At 45.0% G+C, this 26,259-nt stretch overlaps 1 protein-coding gene across 6 annotated transcripts in view; it reads right to left on the bottom strand.

Annotated features, from left to right (window-relative positions):
- FRMD4A (FERM domain containing 4A) overlaps positions 1-26,259 on the bottom strand; it is a 383,005-nt gene that overhangs the window by 182,771 nt on the left and 173,975 nt on the right. For 3 of the 6 annotated variants that reach the window (XM_075081545.1, XM_075081547.1, XM_075081549.1), the window contains exon 1: positions 8,099-8,536. The exons of the other annotated variants lie outside the window; for them this stretch is intronic. In XM_075081545.1, the coding sequence (XP_074937646.1) occupies positions 8,099-8,257 (159 nt within the window). In that variant the 5' untranslated portion in view covers positions 8,258-8,536. Of the gene's footprint in view, positions 1-8,098; positions 8,537-26,259 lie in introns of those variants that run through there. 6 annotated transcript variants of the gene reach the window in all.

The raw sequence follows: 26,259 nt of genomic DNA, 5'->3' as shown, positions 1-26,259 counted from the left end.
TATGCAAAAGAAATACATGGAAGCCTGATGGGAGTGGACCTGTTCTGGGGCTACTCTGAGGCTTATATTCAGGACGGATTTCTCTTTGAGGGAGAAAGGGTAGAATCGAACAAAAATTCTTCAGGCGAAACTCCCCACTGGTTTCAATTACTTTAGAGGATTGAATTGTTCACAAATGTCTCTTGGGGGAAGGCAAAGCTCTTTACCAAAAGCAGGTTCATGGTGGCCTGTCCCATTACAGAGCATGTTGTATCAACTGCAACAGCTGAAGCCGGATGACTCGAGCTGCAAGGCTGCAGGGCACTCTGTCCTGCTGGCTGCCTACATTCCCAAGGGCTTCCAGCATTTTCTGCTTTAGGACCCAGGCCTTGGATGACATATATTTAATCAGAGCAACATGACTGGGCTCTGCCTCACGGGACTGTGAGTGTGTAATACTTTGGCATCTGGTTGGGTTTAGTGGTCTTAGCTCTTTCTGGTTTCAGCACAAAGGAGTAGGCATCTCCAGGCAGTGACTTGTACCAAGACACCCGTCTTGGAAAGAAGCAGCATAGATGAAATGCCTAATTTTTGATAACTACAGGAACATGAGATGTATCCCTATCTTACGTTTCAAGACACTGAGTAGACAGTAGCTACCCCTAGGAAGAAGCAATTCAGACCTAGCTTCTGCAAATCCAGGGGATCAAATTGTATTTCCCTTGCCTTGCTGGTAGATGCACTTCTGTTATAAGAAAGGTGAGCTGCTAGGGATTGTCTCAGTTGAGGTGGTTTGTATTCCTTGTGGAAAGCACAGTTTTCATCCCTTGCAGCCAAAAGCAAAGATGAGGCAGGAACGCCCAAGTCATTGGTGGTGGACTTCAAGAGAGCTCAGCTTTGGGACAGATTCAAATCCACACTGGGCTAGAAACAATTCAGCATTGCTTGTGTTTGCTCCTTGGCTGGTGGCCTATATAAGCTCCATTGGCAATCCTAACCCATTTATTAGTGGGGTAGAATTAACACCATGAAAAACTTTGCCCATGTTCATAACCGGGACAGCCAGACTCCTCTCTCATGAACAGACTAGTACTGGACATTGAATGTTTTTCACAAGGAGGCAGGTTGGAAAAATCCACATAGGAGTAAAACAACGCCAAATGTGCCTCCCCTTTTAAGAGGCTGCTGTATTTCTTGAACAAAAGAAAGCTCAGTCATGAGACTTGACTGCTCATTCTCCTCCTACCATCCCTAAAAGTTCACATAAAGACAGATAGGAAGGTCAGTGTGGGTTTAAAGTCTACCTCACTTTCTAGCAGAACTGGACAATTTGCTACAGCACATGGGAAGCACTGCAGTGTTGTGTTTGCAAATAATGAGTGAGTGCAAGCCCCAGCCTGATGCAGCTCCGTTAGCTTTTGTGCTCAGCGGTACAGCAGCCCCTGAGGTGCTTTAATGGTTCAGGTTCAACCATTGCCCAACAAACACCTGGTGCCTGTCTCTGCCCTCCAGAAAACCCCTGTGCCTCTTGTCTTGACCACAGCTGCCTTGGGGCAGTGGAAGGAGAGATGAGACCCCACAAGATGTTGAGTGGAGTAGGTGTTCATGGCTGTCCAGAAGGCAAAAGGGTTATTGCCCCAAACTTCCCAGGTGTGTTAGCCCTTTGTGTTCCTCTGGTGAGCTCCACCATGACATTTTACCTTGAATCCATAGACCTGGGCAAGACATCCCAAGGAGCCCTCTAGATTTACCTGGACTGGGCTGCTATTGCCCTCTCACCTGATGCAGTATTGGGTGGAGATCAGACCTGGGCGGGTCAATTTGCCATCCCCAGAGTGGGGATAAGCACTCATATCTAGCTGGACATTTGCAGTGTTAACATTTTGACCTCCTCTCCACTGACATCAATGCTCCGTGGGGCTACAGTGGGGCTGGTGGCAGTGGCACAGATCCTACGAGACTTCCCTGGCCATTGCTAGCTCTAGAAAGGCAGGGGAAGCCTGTATCAAATGCTGAGGGCAATTTTACAGTGTGTCATAAATACACCTGAGGTCAGGAATTTATTGAACACCTCTTGTGCTTTGTCCATAGATGCCTCAAGCAGAAATGGCTTGGGGGCATTTTTCCATAAGCTGATTCTTCCATAAGCTGATTTTTTTCTGTCTGTTTGCGTATGTTTTCTGGCAAAGATGAATTTTAAACCTTTGCATTTTCTCTTCCCTCCCCTGCCTGTCTAACCCTCTTTCTTCTGCCTGTAATGAAGATGGGGTGAGAAACTCACAAGCCAAAAGCTCCTGAGTGGCTTTCGGAAACATGTGAGGTTCATTATCCCCTTCTGCAACTCTAGGGCTTTTGGGTGGAGGGTTATTTTCCTCTTTTTTTTGTGACTCATGTCAGTTGCTGTTGTTTTTTGTTTTTAAGGGAAGAAGTTCAAGTCTCATAAACACTTAAATATGTAGCAATAAAGTTTGAGAAGTCTCCAGGGCAGCTCCAGAGCCTGTGGACTAGCTCAGCAAAGAGTGCCGGGCAAAATAGTCACAGTTACCTCCCACTAAAAGTGGGAATTAGGGAGGCTGCAAGCTTGGAGGGGCCAGATCCATTTATGATACCTGCAGGATGGCTTTAAGAAGTCCCAAAGCCTCCTGAAAGCCAGCTGCCCTGGAACATCATGGCACCTCAGGAACAGAGCCGCCAGCAGCAAAGAGCTCTGCAAGCTCAGCTCTATGGGTGGCACCGGTACCCATGTCCACCATTGCGCTTATGACTAGAAAATCAACAGCCCCACTGAAAAACCCTCTGTCCAAAATCAGAAGAGAAAGGATCTGGGTTTGGTGACTCCAAGGGAGTCAGAAACAGTTTCAGCTACAACCTGAGACCTAAAGTCCCATGGTCTCTACTTGAGCTAGTTAGCTAAAGTGAATTTTGTTGGCTCTTTTCTCCTGCCCACCTAGTACTCCCACACACCTCATCTCCCATTTCCTTAGCCTTCACCGTGCCAGAGCTAACCAGATTAATGGGAAATGTTAATATATCAGGCCTGAAAGGAAAGCAAAGAGCTGGTTGTGTTTGAAATCCACATTAATCTACTTGGTGATGAAGCTATAAATCAAAACCTGGAAGTTTTACCAATCTGAAGTGATGTGTTTAACATTTCAGCGCTTTCCTTCCTCCCTCTTGCCTGACATTGATTTGCACAGCCTTTTACAGCAGCAGCGCAGGCTTGCAAAATGCTGCTTTTGCTCCTGAATCCCTAATTCTGCTTAGACATAATAAGATGTCTTCAAGGTAAGCAGGGTGAAGAATGATGCTGAAACAAGAATGTATTTCCCAAATTGCTTCTTTATGAAGGAGATGACCGCATTCCCAATAGGGTATAGGGTTTGTAGGGATGTCTCAGAGCCCATTGTGAGGTAGACAACAGCCTGTCCCTTTATCAGTGCAATACCCAAGCAGGGTGCTGGGTGTAGAAATCCCCCCAATGAACGGAGGAGAAGACCCAAAGCCAAACTGCCAAAAGCCCATGGCGGATGGGTAAAAACCCATTAGCATTTCCGTGGGAGAAACATGTGCTCTCGCCAGCAAAAATAAAATTGCAGGAAAATAAGGGGAGGGAAGTAGCTGAACATCAGGCCCAAGGAGGACGTGGTATGGGGACTCATATGGCTGAGTACATCTGCACGTACGTAGATGAAAAACCAGCTTCCGGGCTGCAATACCTGCCAGCTCTGATTCGAGGGGAGCAGGAGGGACTTAAAGCATTGCAAAAACACCCTCAATAGCAAGGGGCAAGGATTCACAGGTGATTTTCACAGCTGGAAAACAGTTAGTGAGCTGGGATCTGCAACTTGATTTTGCCTTGCAGGAGCTGGGGGTTTCCACAGTAGCAGCAACCTCCCCCCTAGGGCTGGGGATGCCTAGAGCCCCCAGATATCCTTCCCCCGTCATGGGACCTTGGCTTTTGCATTTCTTCCTGCCATTGCTCCTTGTGCCTTTATCCTCCTGCCAGCATGGCAAAAGCTCTCCTCATTTTAGGTTAACATCCAGCCCCTGAACACTACAGCCCACCTCCTTCCTTAATCCCATTGCCTATAACTGGATATATAAGGAGCATCTATGGCCTGAAGGGAGTAATTTTGTCTATCTCTGCCTCAGTTTCTACAGCAGAAATATAGGCATGATACTGTTTAACCACCTTTCTAAGTACTTGGTGGATAAGAAGCAGTGTGTAAAAAGTACACAGCACTACTGTGTACAGTGTGTGAGGAATTAACTCTCCGTGTTTAGTATTACAGCTCATTGAGAGACTACTCTACGTCCAGCAACCTGCTTCTGACTTGAGGGAGCAGTTGGTGGGATTTCAAACAGACAGACATATAAACACATTTTTACTGAAGATGTCAGCCCTGGCCTGTCTAATGTTCTTTGACACTGCACAGACATAGCCAGGACACTAAAACATTTGTTGATGGATTTGGAGATTAAATAAATAGTGAAATATCTTCAGGATGTTAAAATGCAGAACTGACTGCCTATTCCATAATAGACCAACCCTCCCCCAGCACTTCTTGAAATGTGAGCATTTCTGCAAATGCAGGCATTGTGTCAGTTCACAGGGTCATTTTTTCAGTAGGTCAGAGCAGTCAGACATCTTCTGGGCATTGGTAAAAATACAGCCGACAGCTCTGTGGCATCTCGTACAACTGACTGACTGAAAGCCTTGACTGGAAGTTTATTACTTGTTAATCTCCTTTATCAAATCCATTTTGATCATGCGGTCAGAAAGCCACACAAAGCACAAAATATCACAAGCGTTCATCACAATTAAACTACAGCAACTGGTGAATATTAGCCCACTGAAAACAAAGCAAGGCAAGTGGTTTGTTCAGACTGCACAGATAAATGTACCCCTGGGAGTCGCAGCAGACTTGCAGGAGAATTTACTTGCTGGGAAGTGAAATTCAGTCTGAGACAGTCGATGGTACCAAAAGCCTCTAGTTCTTGGATGACTTGAGTACCACAACATCACTTAAAGACAGTGAAAAATGGAGTTACTTGGCATCTCTGAAAGTCAAATCCAGTTTGGAAGACCAAGAACGAATGAAAAAAATTTGATTGTTGTAACCTATTTTATACCAGCTACTGCTCAGAGTGCAGCCCAACCAAGTCCAGACTTCTGATTGCTGTGTCAGTTTGGATTTGAAGACTGAAATCTCAAGTGGTTAGGATCCCATCCTGAACTCCACAGCCAGCACCACCCCAAAACTGCTATTTCATCTACCTCTGCTAATGCATTGCTGCTGATTTCCCTAGAGCCAAGCAAGCAAAGTCTCACTTGTCAGAAATAAGGGGAATTACACTGATTACGTTGATGCCTGGAGGTCCTTTTCTTTTCAAGAACCCATTGCCTGTTACTTTAGCAGTAAATCTAGACTGTACCCTCTGTACAGCATTAGCTTTGTTTTTATATATTTTGTGGGGACAGTAGAAAGGAATTACCAAACCCATGGATGTTTTTCAGGGTTTGTGTGGTGGAGACGACAGTCTAGGGAAAAGATACAAACAAATTCTCCAAGTTGGTGTCATACCTGAGCAGCCATGGTTTGGTTGGTGGTGCAAAGAGGACCTGAGTCCTCCCCAGTGATGTGTGCACAGAAGCGTGGGTCCTGCTCAGCCAGGAACCTGGCTGTGTGGTACCTGCTGCGGTACCCCCAAGTCATCCTCAGCAAGGGTGAGCCAGCAAATGGCTCCAGAAGCACAGATCTGTTGGGATGTGACTAGCTCAAAGGAAAAAGCATAAAGCATACTTTTTGGAGTATTAAAAGGTTTTGCTTATTTCACAAAGTTGACTAATGTTTCTTTTTAGGGTTGTTTCAGTTCTGGTACCATGCAGAGGTCTTACAGCTTATCTGCTTTGGTCTCAGGATGCAGTAGCAACAGGGATTAATATATTAATATAAAAGCAACCACAACTAGAATGCTCAAGAGTTTATTTGCTCATCTAAATAATAAACAGTGAAAGAAGTCTCTGTCTCTGGGAAGTGATGAAACCATCAGGCTTTCTGTCCAAGCAATGTTCTACTAAAATACCCCATCAGCATTTAAATTGGAGGATGCTGGCTACTGGAGGAAATGTTGTTAGGATTAATATACATAAGTGTAGAGTTAGCTATCAGCTCATGCTGGCCATAATAATACTGCTGCTGCTGGCAATGAGCTATGAGATGCCTTTCCCAAGCAAACCCCCATCCAGCAGCAACTCTCCTGGTACCTGATCCACCAGTTTGTGTCCCCTCCAGAGAACTGGAAGCTCATGGGCACTGACAAATAGAGTGATGTGGTTTTACTGAACATTTGCAGATGTTCATTGATTCTGTACAGGTTGAAATGGAAAAAGTGCACTTGTGCATGTACTCAGTGCTCACAACAGAGTAAATCTGTTAAAAGGCCACCAATCCTGGGAGTTATCCCAGGCAGTAGCATGCCCTGACACATGGTGTGTAGGCTGGTCTAGGTTATTTGTAATTGGAATCTGGACACATCTAAAAACTAGTTCCTTGCATAGTTTTACATGGGTGGAGGATAAAAAAGGGGTTTAGCATTAAGCCCTCTTGCTTCCCCCTCCCTTTTCCCAGGCCCATGTGAGCTAATTGGTTTCAGATTCAGGGTCCTAAAACAAGCTGCAGAGAGAGGATGGGGCAACCCCACACCACAGACTGACTTGTAGGTTCACACTGGCCAAGACCAAGCGCAGCCCAGGGAGAGCAGCTTGGTTTGCTTGGAGCCATTACTGTGGTACCTCTCCTGGGGGTTTCAAAGACGTGCCCTGGGGCCACCAGGGCAATCAGTGGAATGAGGGGTCCTTCTGGGTAATGAGTTTGTGTTATTGGCTGCAGGCATCTTTCAGAACAAACAAATACTTAAAATAAACATGCTGCCTGTGCCTACTGAACTCCAAAGAAGGCCATAAAATCTATTCCTGAAGCCTGCTGAAACCAGAGCGTGATTAGAAGCTGGTTCAAAGTTTGCTGAAATTACTAGGAGCCTTGCCCTGCTCTCCCTCTAAGCAACACACACAATTTCTAAAGGCTTTTAATCTGCCTTCTGTATAACTTGGCTTCACACATGGAGACTTCCAAAGCACAGGAAAAGCAAAATACCAAGCAAATGGGAGTAGCAGAAAATGCCTTTTCCAAATCCAAACACCGATCAGTCAATCCAGTGTCCAGCATTAGCCAAATCTGTGATGTTGATAAATATTGTAAGGGGTTTGTCCCTGCAGCAGAATAAATGTTGAGCCTTAGTTGTCTGAGGCTGATTAAAAAAGCAGACGAGATGGATATTGGTTGGTTTACCGTGTCATTTCAACCTATGGACTGGAATGACTTGCTATTCAAAGTGGCATCCAGTTCTAGTGCCTTCACTGTGATGTTCAATTTATTTAACACAGTTTAGCCAGTCTCAGAAACACACATTTTATTAGAGCTGTTTTGTTATACCTCAAGCTGCAAGCAGTTCGCGTAACTCTACAGAGAAGCCAGTCGACCAAGCCCCAAACCTCTCTATACCACATAAAACACACCAAGTAAAACAAAAGTTTTAGACAATCAGACGCCTCGGACTTTGCAAGACTAAGCAGTCAGAAAGCATTGCACAAGTCAAGTAGGATTAACTAGTGCTTCTGCAGTTTAAAACCCACTGTGTTTGCCCATTTTCCACACATTAGGTGTCTTCCTCTGTGTAAATTATGAATGACATTTGTGCAGCAGCAGGGACAGCTTGAGGATGCAGCACAGGTAAGGCTGGCTGTACTTATTGAGTATTAAGCTCAAGGAAAGGGGATATAGCAGGGTGACCATTAATTTGCATTGACTTATTCCCCTCTGCTCTGTGGGAAGCAGAGTTTGGACCATGTTCAGCCATGGAAGATCCCACCATCATCCTCAAAACTGCGTTTCTCCTCCAGACCTCCCCTGCCCACAGTGTCTCCTCTATCCCACCACCTGTGGTAGGACCCAAAGCAGTTGGTAGGAACAGGACAGGACCCTGTGCAACTCCCTGGGGTGTTTCCCCTCTGCAGCACCAGAGTTTGGGCATCTGGCCTGGTGTTTTGTAACCCTACCTGATACACGGCTCTGGAAATGCACCATGGCTTCAGCATGAGCTGCAGGACCCTCAGGTTTCCAAAGCGGCAAGTCCTCAGAGCCCGGGACGTCAGGCTCCACACCAGGCTGTCCCAGCTGTATAGCAGATCCTCAAAGTCAAAGAGCACAGCAGCCATGCCAGCTCCCCGTGTGAAACACCCTGGACTCCCTGCTTGGAGGCAATCAGCTAATCCCAAGGCGCCTTATGAACTGCAAGGTTAAAAAGTCACTGCAATTTCCATCAAAGAAGAAGGAAAAGAAAGGAAAAAAAACCCCAAACCACCAAACCAAACCCGACAACAAAAAACAGCAGCCAAAATAAACTGTTTGGGGATGTGTCTTTCTCCCTTCGCACACGCCCTTCAGGATGTGGTTTCTCCCTCCGTGTATCTTCCCAAAGCAAGTTCTTCTGCACCCAGGGATGAGCAGGGAAGAGGTAAAAATACCTCTCCTGACTTAGTACAGCAATTGCACATCCCTCGCAAAGGGCTTCTTAGTTACACTGCATCAATTCCCAGCTCTCCGCTACAGAACCAAGAAGCAAACTTGGATCCAAAGTCATCACTTTGCAAGCTCAGTCCTGGGACTCCATCCAGAGGGAGGAAAAAAGCCACTCGCTCTCCCTCTGCCAACATTCCCAAGACATTCCAGTACTGGGCTTAACTCTTTCAAACACTCTGAAGAACAGCTGAGAAGACAGCTTTGCCACATGCAACATTTCACCCTTTGTTTTGTGTGTTGACTAGCCATTGCACAGTCACGCTCCAGTCTTTTTTCTACCCAACTGTCTGTTCTGGAGCCTTTATATTTTTAGACTCAGAAGGGGACTTAATCTTTATATGAGACTTATGCACCTTATTTACCCAAGGGGTGATATCTCAGAAGGTTGCGCGGATTAAACAAGCCCATTTAAAGTCAGTCTGATTCAGCTGGTGTGGACGTATTTTTAACCCTTGCTGACCTTGCATTCATAGGGGTGGGTCTCATCTAAGCAAGCCCAGGAGAATGCAATACAAGCCCCTCCATATGAGCTGGATGCCAAAACACTCTTTTTGGTCTATGGGTGCAAAGATCCACTTCTGGCATCCCTTTCTAAAACAGGTGTTGAGAAGAGATGAGTTCCCTGCCCATTTCCCCCCAGGAGCAGCTTGTCTGGGTGGAGTCTTCAATGCTGTCAACATCTATGATGAGCTGGGCTGAGGGAACAGGTTCGGTGAGGGTGAAAATACATTATCAACACAAGGATTCTGCAGTTCAGTCAAATCACCACAAAATTATGCACTCAAATCGCAACAGCTTTTCCAACTCAATCCTATGAGTGCTCCTTCTACCTATGGGCTAAAGTTTAATAACCAGGTGGGGAAACTGAGGCGGAAGTATTTTTACCAAAGGCACAGCGCAAGCCAGCGCCCTTGGAGACAGCTGCCTGTTGGTGCTATTTTTCACACATTTTACTTTCCCTTCAGAGGAATGTGCACAAAAAGGCAGTGGGACTTGGAGGGAGCAGGTGGGAGTCAGCTGGGGAGTGCCTACATGGAGGTACTTCTGAGGAGGCACTTTTTAGAGGGGTAGATAGGACAACACCACTTTGAGTTGAAGTCATGAGGGACCTGCATGCAGTGAGCCCCTAAAGCTTCTGGTTTAGCAGAGCTGAGAAGCTGTAATTTCCCAAAAGCCTCAATTTCTTCTCTGATTCAACTCCCTGGATGGGGAAGGATCAGGAATATTAATCTCTGGTTGATTTTCTGCAGGTCTGTCCCACCCTGACCCCATCCATAATTTGATCTTTGAGGGCTGGAGAGCATGAAGCCAGTAGTGTGTCACGATAATGGCACAAGGATGCTCATCAGCTCATTGACAGGGCAGGTGGAACGCCAGGAAAATACAGCTGCAAAATTAATGTTCTCAGCCTAATTGCTTCTTCAGAACATAGCTTTTAGAGTGGCATCATAAAATATTGTAATAAAATCGTAATAATATTTCCTTCAAACTTGTTAGAAGCTATTAATTCTGCAAAGTGTAGTTTTCTTTCCTCCTCCCTCTGTCCTTGCCTATCTGTTTTCTTGGTGTCCAGCCTTTGCTGCTAGTCTCCCTGTGCTCATCGCCTCTCGGTTATTTCTTTGCCTGCCTGTAAACTAGGTAACACACTGCCCCCATTAGCAGCAATGTAGACAAGGGACCACGAACATCTCCATTATAAAGCTTTATTTGGAAGAAAGGTGGGTTTTTTTAATATAACGTGACTAGACAATATTTGCTTCAGGCTACAGCCTAGTATACAAGATCTCTGCCTGGGAACACGAGAGAGGAAAAGAAAGAAATGTGTTTGATAAAGGAAAACAGAGGGGGGAAAAGAAACCATAGCAAGTGATTGCTCTGGGATGTGACCTAACCCCTTTGGTATTCTGCAAGGGGGAGAGGAGGGGAAATGGAGATATGCCACAGTTTTAAAATTAGCCACTCCACATGTGCATCTAGTCTTTCCGTATGCTCGAAAGGAGACTTTCAGACCCCTGTCCCAACTCGGTAATTACTCAACAGATGAGGGCAGCTCTGAAGGAGCCTTTTCACTCGGCTGATGACATAATCAGACTTTCTGAAAACAGTTCCCCTATGTATTTATTTAACTGATAGACTGAAGCATTCTCCTTAGGAGTCACTTGAGTCTATAGGAGGCCCAGTGAGCATTTCAGTGTGTAGATTTACCTTTATGATTAGAGCAAATTGTTCGGTTTCCTGTGGAGGTTTTCCCCCTGATTAGACGCATACTATTTTTTGAAGGGGTAAAAGTTGACAGAATACAGATTTCCCATCCCACCTTGCAGCTTCCAAGGAAATTGCAACCACAGACGTTTCCCAGGCAAAGACAGACCATCCTCTCCCTCTCCACAGCCACCAAGGTGCCACCCTTTCCACAGCCAAGGGATACAGCACCAAAGGTGCTCTTTTCCAGGGAGACATTACAGAAGGTGTTCTTACTTAGCCAAAAAGGTCAGAAGAGGTCATTCCTACAGGGAATGGCAGAAGAGAGGAGAAAAATTTACTAAGAATCAGCAGCTTGGCTCTTCTGCTGTTATACACTTTGAGTCATTTCTGTAAAATCATCTTATATTTCTACAAAACACTCTGAGGTCAACTAGAAAAAAAAAAGCCCTTTGCACTCTACATAGATCTATAGACATTTGCAGGTCTTTTCAAGACAGCCTCTCTAATTATGTGCTGATTATTTCCTGCTGTTTCTGAGAAAATGTCAGGCAAAACATTTACTATGAAACCTCCCACGTTTTACTGACAGTCCAAAGGCTGTTACTAGGGTACAAAAATAGCTCCTCACTTCCCATAAAAAAAATAAAAAGAAAAAAACCCAAACCTTTTGGGCTGCTGTGTTGTTTCATGTGACTGCAACCAAGCCTTGAAGGCTGGGGGTGGACTCCCTGGCCAAGTCCCAGCACAGCTCCTCTGCACCGCAGACCCTGCAAATCACAGCCGTGCACTGATGTAGGTAGACGCTGCCTGCTCTGGGAACTCGAGAGATGGGTCCGTGTTTTGCCTTTAGGCAGATTGTATATTCTGGCCTCGGAAGGAGGAGTTCAGCATGTCTTTCCAGCACGCTCTAGAGTAAATCTCTACCCACAACTTTCCGATGGGTGTGGATGTATTTGGGCGCGTTGAAAGACAGACATGCCGGGTGGAGGGCGGTTTCCTTTGAGGTTGCTGTAGACATACCAGAGACATCCTGCTTCTGCTCAACATATGGCCCCAACGGTCCCTGCAGCTCCAGCCCAATGTGGTCTTTTAGGTTTTTTTTCAAATCCATTAGCCTTTTTGATCTTTATTTCTCTAAAATGTTAAGATGATTAATGTTGTTAGATCTTTCTGTCTAAAGTTCCTTTTCATGTTGCAGCTTCATGCTTTTTTATGTTGGAGATGATTTTTTTTGAGATTTTAACTAGTTGCATTTTTCTCTTTGTACCTTAATGGCGCATCGTTTTCATGGCTGATATGATTGAACAGTTAGAGATGACCCACTGCCAAGTGACTGAACACACGAAGAAGGAGCCATCCCCGCCTTCCTTCACACGTGCCCACACAGAGCCAGAGCTCTTGGTGGGGACTTACAGAAGTGACCTCCCCTCTGCAACTGCGCTGAACCACAAACTCTGCCAAGATTTCTAAATGGACATTGGGCACCGAATCTGCTTGAGAACCTGAGCCTCTGTGTGCCCTATTCTCACCCCAACCAAGGTGGTCTCATCCCTCATGCTGACCCATTTGGCTTCTCTGTCTTTCCGCTGACAAGTAGCCTTGCTGCCACCCAAAGAGGGACCATGGAGGGTTTCTGTGTGTCCAGTGGGAGCTCCCCAGGGTGCAAGGACAGGATACTATTGGCTTTATTTCTTGTACCTTTGCCAGACTTTGTACTTTTTCCCTATAAGGAAAGGTTTGAGGGAGGGGTGTTAAAAGGAACTCGGAATGACATTTGAGTTGAAGAAAGAAGTCCTCAGACTTTGAGGGCTATATTATATAACATATATGTTCTAGGCAAAGGACACTCACCTGAATTTAAAAAGAGTGAAAATAAAGTATGGCTGTCCATACCGGGTCTGCTGAGAGCTTTGATCAGCTAAGGGTCTACTGACCCATAACCATTCTGGATTGCTAAAGATCATGACCTCAGCCTGGCTGGGCCACACACCTGGATAATGAACATGCCTGAACATTTGCCGACTTATAGAGGAAACACCAACACCCACAGCTCACCTCTCTGGAGCTGTAGGTCAAGAAGCTGTACTTGGAAGTATCTCCCCAAAGAGCTGCTGCTCCATGCGAATGTGATGGCTATGCATGCATTGTTTCAGTTACCTTCTAACCCTCACCCATCACTTGCTACCAAAACCACAGATATAAAGAGTCTCCACCCCTTACCGCCTGGTCTGCCACCACTGACAGCCCTACAACCCCCCTGCAGAGAAAATTCAATAAACTGAAGCCTTCCCTGTTGGTTACATTTTAGAACAAACATCACGAGTCAGAAATCCTGGCCAATTTCCTCAAGATGTTCTCATGAGTCCATATGGCCTAAAATGTTCCGTAATGAAATGAAATGCTGCTTCACGGTAATAACTGAATGAAAATTTACTATTCCAGTCATCCACCTTGATCATAACATTTCAAAAGCTCTTTGAAAATGTAAAGTGCTCTGGTAGTGCCAAGTATTATCATTATGTGAACAGCAGCTCCTTCTGTGTAAGGCTGTACGTGTCCTCACTTTAGAGAGCTTTTACTGACTGACACAGGAGAGTATGTCATATCCTCAAATCATACGCATTTCATTTCCTAAAGTAAGCTGTGTTAGTGATTTAACAAGGTTTAAAAGTAGGTGAATCCTATAAAGCTAGGCTTGTACTTGTCCCTAATATTCCACCAGCTAAAGTGATTTCACTTCTACTATGCAGGAACGTGAAAGAGATTGCGCAGAGATTTGCTATTCAATCCTCTTTCTCCGCGAACACTGTGGTGAATGAGTCTGCAGGAGGGGATGTAGGTCAGGACAACTTATTAAGTAAATAGTGCAGAACAGCCGCAGAAAGTGAATGGTGAGATCTTAAATACGATTATTCACTTTGGAAACCCAAGCTTATGATTAACTCTGATCCCTCTGGGGACTGTAATGTCCTGTGACCAGGGTGTCCAATCAAAGCAGCATGCGCTTGCACATGCCCATCGCCACAAGGTTTATCATCACGCTGCTCCCTGGTATTATGTGCAGAAATGTTTGGGAGAATTATTTTTGGGCAGAAGAAAACAGAAAAAAGTCACAGCCTGCTTAGGAGGCTTTTTTTCCTTCCATGTTATTCACCTGTGTCTAAAATAGCCTCTGGCAAGGTTCAGGGTGAAGCAATATGAACCTGAGACAAACCTGTGCTTGTGCCCATCAAGTGGACACTGAATTTCAGACTGCAGACTGAAAACACCTCACTGTTCACAGAGTCACACACTTGTTCAGTTACACTTTTCTTCTTTCAAGCTTTCTCTTATTCCTTTGGTGGCTGGAGCAAGTATTTGCCTTTATGAGAGGTTCCCTTGCACCCCTATGTTTATATCATTCTGAATTACACATTTAGCTTGTGCTTCCCAGCCCGTACCAGAAGATGATGGCCAAGCTGGCAAAATGGCCTTGTCTGTGGGCTGTGGTTTGGAGGAGACATTGCTTCACGTTGCAGGTGTCTCTTAACTGGCACTATTTGCTTGGGAGAGGACAAATCTGGTGGCTCATAGAAAGCCAGTCTGCAGTTTTGCCCTATGGCAAGATGGATAATGTAATGAAGGGCAGCATTGCTGTCTATGCAAAACAAGCCCACATATGGCACAAATGGCCCATTTCAGCAGAACATTTTCTTACAACTTATCCTGCAGATATATTTAAGTAGTTTGTCTGATTCAGACCCAGTGGTAACACTCACTGCATTCAATGACTAATACAAAGTCCTTTCTGTTCACAGACTAGAGCTGAGCATTTCATTAAAAAGGAGGAGGGCAAAGGAAACATATTTTAGAAAATCAGTGGTCCAGATTTCTTACATTTGATCTTGCTTATAGGTAGGAAAGCCTGCTCCTGCCTAAGTTAAAGCTCATATGTTTAATTTATTTTGAAGTTCCTTATAAATGATCATTACAAATAAATACTGGTCTTGCTGGTTAGAATGTAATTGTCACTGGACAGGGAGGAAAGATATAATATAAGCAGGTAGAAATAAGGAGGGATCAGGTCCTATTCCAGAAAAGTCATCAGTTTCCTGAGCAACATTAGACAAGTCACATAACTTTACGTGTCTCCATTTACTCAGTAGAATAATTCACTGGCATTTGCTATGAAATCTCAGGGGAACTGTTTTACATTAGAAAGTAGATATGTATTCAGCCTGCTAGAAAGCCAACTGGTCATATTGCACAAGAGTTATGCAGAAAAAAGCAGAAATAATTAAGATATCTTGGATAGATAACATACCCTCTGTGTTGAAAGCTCCTACACTGATTATCAAAATGAGTGTGAATAGGTGAATAGGTAAATAAACGTTCCTGAGGTGAAGACTGGTTATGTGTATATACGCTCCCTGTGGGAGTAGTGCTATATACATCCAGGCTGTGCTAAATGTATGTGGGGAGGGTACTGTGGAGGAGGGTGATGGCTCCGTTGACTCTGGCATAGACAGGTTCCAAAGCGAGCCATGCCGAGCTGTTTACACCACAAAACACAGTGCATGTACACACTCGCACACTCATTCATGGCATCTGCACTGGGGCTGACTCATGTGGGGCGGTTTGGCTGTTTCTATTGCCACAGCACAATTAATCTGCAGATGGGAAACTCAGGAGTCAACATAGGGGGATTACTGTACTGCAGCTGATCTTCACGCTGAGACCATCTCCCCAGCTGGGACCAGTTAGACCTTCTTAGTAGAGCATAAGACTTGACCTCTACCCTGTTTGCTCCCAAAACACAGACCCCCGTGGCTTGTGCTAATGGAAAATCTCTATTTGCGTTGTAGGACAGCGCTGGATCCATGCCATTTACAGTGATAATGCATGCACAGTTGACAGAAGATGATAACTTGCACTTCTGTTGCTGCTTGGCTTAAAACCCTGTACAAACATCAGCTTCTATTGCCTCACGATGCATTGAGAGATTTGTATTATTGAGCTGATACTAGAGCTGCGGATAAACAGGGAAAAGAGGACTGAAGTGCCTGTGTGGGACAGCCAGTCACAGAGGCTGATAGTCCTAGCTTTCCCTTTCTCTGGCTGCTTTTTATAGCTACTATTACAGCCACATGCCCACCAGCATATCCAGACGGGGTGCTGAGTTTCGGGAGGTATAAATAGTAGCCCAGACTCCATCTGCAGAGGTGGAGAGCAGTTAATCAACCTCCCCCACGCTCTGCCTTCCAACCTGATGATTTGCAGCGTGGAACCCAAACTCACAGTCTAGCTTGTTTGCTCACACCTCCTGAAAAGAGGAGAAAATGGATCGAAAGCTGCCAGATCGAAGCAGCAAGTCAGTCACTTCATTGTCCCTATGGACAGCAGACTGAAGCTGTTCAGAACTCAAAACAAAGAGGATTTAGGCTCTTGATTTAGAAATTTATGACTCATACCCATTTTGGCTGTTAGAAGTGGCTTTCATTTCCCCTGTCCCCAAAAGATCCATGCCATAAAAAATAAAACCCATAAGCAATTTGCCGTCCTTATCTTGATGCACAAAGAATTCAAATGTTCACTGTTGCTATCTGGAGCTTGACTTCCTGTTATTAAGAAGGACATCCTAGTATTTAAACACATGAGATTTTTATTTTTTCCCCTTCTTCAAGCCAGGCAGAATGTCTAATGATTCTGGGGTTTGTTTCCTGCTTGTAAGTAAGTAGGTCACAGCTGCAAAGCAAGAGAACAAGAAAATACTCAGATCACACAAAGCCAAGAACGATTAAATCATTTGCAGCTGAAGGATATGGCAGATTTTCTTTTTTTTAACAGAAGTCTCAAGTCTAAGGAAAACAAATATAGGAACTTTTAAGAGAATGATGAACTTGGAAGTTCTGCCCAAGCGCCACAGTAGCTCGGAAAAAAGTGATCAAAACCCCGCTAATGTTGTTCACAAGTTGAATAGCTTTATGTGGTTGAAATAAACTCACTTCTTCATTGCTTAGGGCCATATATTCTATCCATGCAATTCTCTTTGAACCACACGCAGGATTGCCCTCATTTCTTCTGGGCAGTTCCCACCAGGCCCTCCGTGTCAGCCTGAAATGCCATGCCATGCCCTCTCCTGTAGGTCCCAGGCAGCACACACGCCATGAGACTCCAGATGCAACCTAGTCACAGCACGATCTCTACCCAGACACGAAGATCGCATGGGGCTGAAGGTCTTCTGATCTGCGCTCATGGGTCTTGGTGTTACGTTGCCCTGATTTGGCTCCCTCTCCATATCTGTTTAGGATGGTGAGGTGTTCTTGATGCCTGCGTGACTGCCTTCAGCCCACAGAGAAGTATTGGCAGTGCATGGTCCAGTGGCCTTAATAAGCCATGCACAAATGAGTCGAAGAACAACCTCTGAAGGGCCCTGACAGTAAGGGTAAGAACTGGGGTTCAGCCTTGTTACAGACAAGCATCAATTGACAAAGCCATGCCACAACCTTTCAAAGGCAAGACAAACTTCCATTGTCAGTCTCTCCAGCATGAGAAGGAGATGAAACAGGGTACTCATCTATGAGAACAGCCCCATTGAGTGGCTGCCTTGGTCTAAAGAGCAATGGAGACTTGTCCCAAATGCATCAAAGCTGTAAAAATAGGGCTCTTATTCTGTGCAGTGAGAGGAACAGTCTTTGGGAAGCGTTATGTCTGAAGCCCACCAAAATCAACGGTGTACAGGGCAGTGGTCCAGTCAGACAAGAACCACTGCCTTGGCAGGTAACCCCTCTGTGAATCTGTTTGATTTCAAAATAGGGTGTTTGGTTTTGTCAGAAAAGTGATTAAGATACAGGCAGAATAGCAAGAATGAAAGCATAGTGCTGCTTCTATAAAAATGTGATTGGGAAAGGCATAAATCTCAGCAATTATAAATTGGTGATGACCTCATGTTTACTCAAGCTCTGACTGGGAAACTGTCATGGGAAAGAAAAGCCCATGTAGATGGTATTCTGGGCTCTGTCCCTGTCTGACCAGACGTGGTCAGTTAATTCCAGGATAAGAGAATGTGGACCTTTTCATGCTGGTATTTCTTGGCTTCGCAAGCTAGGAACTGGGAGGGAGAGGTGGCCAGTGCCTCCCAGATGGGGAATCGTTATGAAACACAAACAACGGAGGGTTTCTCAGAGGCCAGTGCCCAGGGAATTTGAGGCTAGTCCTGCAGTCTCTTCTGCAAAGGGCTGACATCACGGGAGAGGGGCTGGATGCAAGAGCATGGTGGTACATATCATGGGCTGCAGAGGATGCCTGGTCCATCTTCAAGTGATTCAGGGTATCTGGATTTGTGGGTTTCCACCTGGGATTTCTCTAAAAGGTGCTGACTTCAGAAATATTTTGCTCCCTTCCTTCCAAAATGGGGTTCTTTCACCTTAAGCCCCTTAAGTAGAGGACCCCTGGGAAAGGGAAGGTGCTGACTTCTGTCAAAACACAAGTGCTGGGCCCTATAAGGGATGTGCAGAGACCTCACAGCATCTCTTGGCCTTTGCAGGAAAGCATTAATGTTGCCTACACCCTTGTCCTGAATCTTTCAGCAACTTCCCTTCCAGTCTAGGGCAGATAACAGCATCTGTGGATTAGTATAAAACAAAGCTTAGGAATGAAAAATTTTCAAAATGCTGCTGCAACTCAGAGTCTGGCCAGCCCCGCACAGTCTGCTGTGAGCGATCAGAAGGAAAAGGGGCTAGATCATCCACTGGCATCAGCCTGCTTATCTTTCTCCTGATGCCATCCTCCAGAAGCTGGAGGTTGGCCTCAAGGCCACTTTAACTGCTCTCCGGTCACTGATTGGATGTGTTGGAATGCACTAACATAACTGTGCTTTTAAAAATCAACGTCCTCTGGTTTTATGACTCTTCTTGGCCAGGTTCACACATGCTGTAACTGCAGCAAGCCCTTTTTCATCTGCAGGAAACTGCCGCTATTGGTGCATTTGAAAGTTTACAGTAGGATACATGATGGCTGCATTCCAGCAAAGTCCAAGATGGAAAAAGGAAGTTTTCCAACATTTCAGAGTGGAAATTATGAAAATTAGAATGCCTCCTCCCAGTCTCTGGTGTGGTTTGCAAGCATGAGTTGGGTGGGTGGATGCTGGAGAGGGAGGAAGGGGATGTGGATGTGCACTTCCAGCTAATGAGAGCCCTGAAATTTGATCCTGCTTCAAACATGCCCAGATTTGCATGGTGTTGGCAGTTCACCTTGGCTTTTACCCTGAATGCATCCTGGCTGGCAAGTGGGAACGACAGCACTGGCTGGGTCTTCCAGAGGTCTGGAGAGGATCAATGTCTGCGGAGCCTTTGTAATATGTAAAGCCTGATATATTATAAGGAATCATTTTACATTGTGACCTAGGATTGCCAAGCTTCCCTCTTGCAATAGCCCATCCGTCATATTAGCCTTGACAGATTTTCTTGGATGGTATTTTCAAAAACTGGGAACTCCAAGCTCTGCTCTCAGGCCAGAGTAACAGCTTTGAGCTCAGCTCTGAGGAAAGGAGAGCACATGAAATATTTGCAACTCACTTTTCTTGGTTTTCTGTGAAAATATGGACCTTTAATGAGGACAAACTGCCTGTGGGGTTTTAACCTTACTCCTCCTCCTCCCTGCTGTCTGCTGATGCATTAAGATTGATTAAAGGAAGACTGAAAGACAGAAAGTAACTTGTTGCTGTCCTCATTCAGCTTTCTCAGATGCTCCAAAGCATTGTGGATAATATTACAACCTATGCAGGACAAACCTTGTGGTTAAAGACATACTGTGGCTACTGAATGTACAGCAAAAGGTAAGAGGTTGGAGAGCCTTTTTGGAGTGCTGTGGAGGAAGAAAAGGATGTTGGCATTCTCCTCTCTGAAGAGCGGCAATTTTTCATGGATCACACTGATCAGGGGAGTACACTGATCCTGTGCTCTTCCCCTGAGCATCTCAGAGTGCTGTTACCCAGCCAGACCTCAGCATCTCTTTCCGATGCAGTAAATACAGGCATTTATGCAGAGGAACTGATACAAGATACATATTGCTTTGAATGTCAGATTATATCTATCCTGCAATGAAAGAGGCATTTGGGGAGGGTGCAAATAGAGGATCCAGTCCCTTTCTTGCTGCCAGTCCCCTCCCCAGCTGCCCTGTACTCAGGTGAGGTATCTGGCATTTTGTCAAGGTCATAAAGCTACACTGTGCATTTTCAATGATCTACTTCTGGTGCCCTTACCCTCCAGTCTGCAAGGATGTAAACGTGGAAGACTAACCCAGAAGATGGCCATGGATGCCCCATCTGGATCTGGTCTCCAAGAGTAAGCATGCAGAGCAGACATGGCAGTCTGTGTTTGCCTCCACGAACTGGAAAGGCTTTTGTTCCCTCTACAGTTAATGGAAGATGTATGTCTACACAGAGAGCAATTAATCCCATCCTAAATTGTCTTTTAAGATATTAGGATCAGTTGTCACCAGAAGACACAGATTACTCCCTCTTCTTTGACTACTGAAGAGGCCTAAAAAGGTAGTAAAAATTATTACAGTTGCATGACAAACTTGTAAATGTAGGCTGGCTGAAGGTACAAGTGGAAGGCAGCTGACATGGGAAATACACACTAGCATGAACATAAACCCCCTACCTTTAATCTCTCTTAGATGAGTTTCTCCAAAACACACCTCATCCCATCACTCATCTGTTGGGAGTTGGCAGGGTGGAAACTCTGTGGCGGAAACTTTTGAGTTAGACCAATTTGGGTCACTCTTGCAGCGATTTCTATTCTGAACTAAAATAATAAAACAGTAAAATGGTACTTGTTCTGCATGTAGATCTCCAAAGGGCAGATGCTTAGTGCATCAACATTAATTGCAGGTTATTGGTCCTCACCTATTGTTTCACATGGAGTTTAACTAGTCTATGATGATGCAAAACCTGGAGAAAAAATAGATATCCATGGTCCCACCCCATTATGACTCGGTAGCTTTTATAGAGGGAGTGCTTAAAACTAAAATGAATTTCAACCGCAGTTGAGAAACTTGCTCACTTACTTCAAAGTGTGCACAACACTAATTACGCCTTCTAAATATATTCCAGAAGTACAGCTGGATTGTAGAGTGTGTGCGGGTGACTAAATGGCATCATTTGCAGCCCATTATCTTTTCAAAAGCTTTTCATGTGTTATCTTTGGGAAGTGGAGACTAATTGTGCTCCTTGCCTGTGCAGTTTGGAGAGTTTGATACTTTTGGCCCAACAATAAAAACTGTAGTGTAAGATTCACTCATATCCATCTGCTGGTAGGATGAAGAGTCACCATTTCTTTGAAGCCATTAGAAATGATTTAAACAATGAGGATAATATAGACTTCAATAGGAAATTAGCCAAGCTCAGACAGAAAGTTTGACCAGGAAGTTTGGAAGCATGTTTGAAATCTAAATCCAACTTTCTGAACTTCTTGAATCAGCAAAACAGAAACGGTGTGACTACCTACAGAACAAATTTCCTTTTGGTCAGAAAAGCCTCCTTCATGATTCTGTCGGGCTGGATAGGGGGGCCCTGGTGCTTTTGAGCTTCACTAAAGTCACTGTGACTAAAGTCACAGATCTGTGTTGGTGCCTAGTCTGGACCAAAGATGTCTCAAAAGTGAAAATGGAAAAGCTTTATGAAGGCTAAGTTTGTTGCTCATCCACTGTTTTGTTTTGTTTTGTTTTGTTTTGTTTTTTTCCCCCCGTACGCTTACAGTATCCTGATCTAAATGACTGAAAAGGTTGATCAAGAAATTAAGAAGTGGAAAAGGTATGTGTCATACTTTGCACTTGATACCTGAAAATGCTGTTAGTTCAGGAAATTGTTGAAGCAACATTTAAGCAATCCCTTGTATGGATCATGAATGGACAAAATCTAGAGGCTTTCTGTGCCTGAACTTCAAAATCCAGCTGAAGGCATGTCTAAGCCCTTCCAAGGATAAGGCCTGGCTAGAAGCTGAGTTAGGTCTAGGTTTTCAGGGCTGGGCAGGTTGGAAGGTATTTCAAATACACAAGCTACCACTTTGTATTTTCTATCACTTGCCAACCTTGCATGAAACATACTCTCTGTATAGAAAAGCCCTTCGAGGAAGCTCCCAGTAGGGGTGGTAAGTTCCTGCCTTTTGGGCTATAGAGCACGACCTTGAGGCAAACTACTCTGGCGCTAAGCCATCGTAAGTCCTGAGCTTTGGGCTGCTGGTGGGGTATTATCCAGGCATGGCACTAGCTACCTGAGAAAGCCCTTTGAGCAGGCTTATTAGCTGGAAGACCAAAAGGGTCCATGAACTACAGAAGCATTTCCATTCCCTCCAAAGCTTTATAACTGGATTCACATGATTGCCACACACCATCATCCCACCCCCCACCCCCATTCCCTTCACCCAGATCCAAAACATTTGGCTCATTTCTGGCTCCCAGCCTCTGTGCCCTGGCTTGCCCTTATTCTGTTCCCTGACATACCCTTGCTGTCCCAGGGTCTGGACAATGCGAAGGCAACAAATGCCAAACTGCAATGAAAAAAGCTTTTCATTTTCTGATCAAAATAAGAATCAGAAGCACTGGAAATTTCACAACAGAGCCTCTGCTCATGAGGTCTCCAGGCCTTGAGAGCTTCCAATAATTCAATTAAGCTCCAATCATTTGAAAACCAATTTGAGCTGTATCCTGGCTCTGAACTCTGCAGAGTTCACTAGTCACTATCTATTAGCCTCTGCCATGCCCTCACCTCTTGCACTGTTAACCTGCATGCATTTTGGGGGGATAAGGTCTGGCACAGCTCCTGATCCGTTTCACAGGAATGTCTGTTTTGGTTTGTTACACCTTTCAGAAGTGTCACAAAATATTACAACTTCTAGATACCTGAGAGGGTGTGCCAAGCATTTATCTGTCTAGGTAGAGTTCAAATTAAACCAATTCCTCAAAAAAACCTTGTGAACAGGTCAGAAAAGATAAAGCTCAGATGAAGCAGAAAAAATTGATGTTTTGGCAGTCACCAGTGATTATATCAGAGCATTATACAGGCGAGTTTTGCTACTTAAGCTTATCCTCTTATTCTTTTTTTTTGGATACAATTATTTGTCTATAAGGCTGGTGAATAATTCATTGCAAATAAAGTATGTTGCAAAATGCTGTCGTTTTTTTTTTTCCCTGGTCTAAGTTTGTATATTGGTTTCATCACCTTAAGACTTGAGTGACTTCCAGAAAAAAGCTAAGACAAAAGGAGTTCCTGGCTTCAAGGTCTCTCTTCTCTCTTGGGCAACTTCTACACTCAAATATCTCTGTTCTTTTGTTATCCACAGTATCTGAGTAACTCTGCTGTCACCTCAGCAGTCTGTCAGATTGGTAGTGATGCTGTCAAGGTAAGAGGCCAATCCAAAAAATGTCTCTGAAGGTGCTAAGCAAAGGTCTGCAGGACCTGCCTGTCAGTGTAAGAGTTTGCAAGTAAACAGCGTGAACTGGAAAGACCAACTTCCCTTGAAGCACTCGCTTAGTCGTGGTGTCAGAGCGAGTGCTCGCAGCATCACTCACAGAGGTTTGCATGAGAAGGTTTAACAAATGAGGACCACTCTGCCTTGAACACCACAAGATCTGCCTTGTTCCACCCCGTTCAGCCCTGCACTGCAACACTTGGTGTGAGAGGTTTCTGACCACTTTGCTCTTGAATCCATGCTGGAAAAGTTGATTAATAATGAGCTAAATGCTGAATTACGCTTTGTCCAGTAGAAAAAGAAAATCAATAACTCAGGGTAGTAAAAGTGCAGCAGCAAGGCATACCTGAACTCTTTTGCCATGTTTGCTTGAAGGCAACCTCCTCCCTTGCCAAAAGCAAAGGTCACCATAAGCTGCAGAATAGCGTGGGAAAACCTGCCTCAGACTTGGCCTCCAAAGCAGAAAGACTGACTTTTTTTTTTCAGCCCTGGGTTCTCTCTTCTCAGGAGAAATTTATTTATAGGAGGAATGACGTTTCCTGCTGCATTCTTAACATGCTTGCAGCTTGGGATAAGAACATGAGAGCTTTGTCTTCTGCCATCTGTTTTCTATGGCAATAAATATCCATTTACAGATTTATCTCTGCCTGGTGTGTTTTAAAGTCATGATATGAATGAGTGCTCATGGATATCCATTCAGAGAGGAAGTGTCATAGGTAACTACCAGTCCCAGCTCCACACCAGTATAGATTTACACTAGTGTAATGGACAGTGGAGTTCTGGCTTGGGGCTCTGGATGCATTTTTAATCTTAGCTTATCTTCTTCCGAGACACAAGAAATAAAAAAGCAATCTAGACTAAAATCCTGCTGAGCTGCAAGCATCCACTGACACAAATGGGCACAGGGCCTTTAATTTACCATAGCTAAGAGCTGGGAACTAAAGCTGGGGTGCAAACAGCAAGACCTGATTTAAAATTACTTTCCCAGCTTGATTTGTTTCTTACAGCACTTCATTTAGTCTGGAGATGGCCTTCTTTTTTCCACAGCATCTGTAGTACCATCCTTTGAGCCTTGAAGGCAGAAGAGAGGGCAGACTTGTTCTTTTTTAATACAAGCAAGCTGCGTGTTTTCTCTAGGTTTTCTAACTCAAAAAACAATGCCTTGGATTTTTTGTGAGAAACGTTCCCATGGCTGGAAAATAGCCAGTGAGGTCTTGAGAGAAGGGATAAATATGTGTTCTTCTTTACCAGTGCCTTGCAACAGCAGAAAGAGATCTCTGAATGGTGCTAGGCATTTGTTAGACATTAGCAGGACTCTATTCATCTTCCTCTCATACACATCCGCAGCACATGGATGTAATAAAGATAGCTCGCAGGCATAAACTGTCTCACATTAATAATGCAGAGGGAGAAAGGACTACATATTTAACATGCATGTTTACTGGTGGGGGAAGGAGACTCAGAGAAGGAAGAGCTGGTGGGGAGGGCTCTGTGTTAGGAAATATTGAGTTGGATTCATGTTGCTTGGTTTGGGGGGGTCCTCTTCCGAACAAGGTGTCCCTGTAAATGCCGGATAAAGGAGAGCTGGCTGGAGTTTCATGAGTTTTTAATTCAGCCAAACATGGGTGTTCAGGGAACCATTTCTGCAACCCCCAAAGAGTATTTTGACTCTGCAGTGATCCCAAAGGCAGCCTGAGGTGCTGGCCAGGATGGAGAAGTCTCACAGACGTCACCATTGACTTAGATGAACCCAAGTCATGTCTCAGTCCTGACACTGGCTGCTGGTGTGCCCCATAGCACAAAACTTAATTCTGCCCCATCTGACATATTTGGTGAGCTCTGTGCCATACCTGCTAATATTTAACACTCCCCTTTTTCATTTGGACTTGTAAAAGCGTTTGCGAAGCCATCTGTTCTGCCGGGTCCGTGCCACGCATTGCACAGATCTCTCACATCTCAGGCTTTACATGTTGCTCACTCGGGAGCGTATTTTGGGCTCTCACTGTCATAGTGGGATTTTGTGGACTCTGAGTTTAGAAACACAGCTTCTGTGTGGCTTCAGGACCCCAAGTGCATGGGATCTGCCTTGCCACCTCTGGCTGGTGGGGGGCTCCAGGGAGAGAGAGCTGCATACTTCAGCCAGGTTGACCGCAACCTCATGGGTCAGGTGCCTGATGGGGTAGAATGGGATGAGATGAAGAGAAAAATGGCAAGGACAGAGAGTTAGGACAAAAAAGAGCCGGTTGCAAAAAACATCCTACCAAATCCTCTGGCAACCCTTATAGCAAGGCTCCAGCATTTGCCTGACAAAAAGCCTAAACCACCCTAACCTTAGGTCAGGGAGTGGGAAGGAGAGAAATAAACTGTGGATGTGAGTGAAAATAAAACAACACAAAACCCCCTGACAGCAGCTGGTCACTTGAGCTGTGCATAGAGCTGTTAAGTGTGTACACACTGCCGAGTTCCCTGCAACGCTGGTCATCCTTACGCATCCGTTCTTGCCTCCTATATAAATACTGACCTTCTCTGACACCTTCTCCTGCAGGTATTTCCATGTTTTCCCTAGCTCCCTGCCATGGGGTTGCCTCCTGCAAACACCTTGTGAGACTACTGCTGTCTTTTACACCTCTCCATCACATGGACTAATGCACAAAGCAAAGCCAGAGGACTCAGGCAGCTGTTGCTCAGGTAGGTCAGAATGGGCAGCATGTTTCCAAAGGTCATGTGTGTGTGCATGGTGGAGGCTGGTCTATCTCTTTTGTTCTTACTGTATCCTGTGAATCTCCCAGTTTGCACACTGTTATATGACTTGTTTCCGGGCTCATCGGCCTCGGGTATGGTCTGCATGAAAGCATGAGCCCTTCCAGCTGGGGAGGCGCCCGCCATGGCTGGCAGTGGTGGAGGATGCTGCAGCAGCTGAGACATCGCCCCAGCAGAAGAATCATCTGTGACTTTGCAGGAAGCCGCCTTTGACAGGTGAC

Source organism: Phalacrocorax aristotelis, chromosome 1 (assembly GCF_949628215.1).
Source record: "Phalacrocorax aristotelis chromosome 1, bGulAri2.1, whole genome shotgun sequence".
In the NCBI taxonomy this organism is placed as follows: domain Eukaryota; kingdom Metazoa; phylum Chordata; class Aves; order Suliformes; family Phalacrocoracidae; genus Phalacrocorax; species Phalacrocorax aristotelis.
Note: the sequence above shows the minus strand (reverse complement) of the source record. Positions and strands in the feature narration are given on the sequence as shown.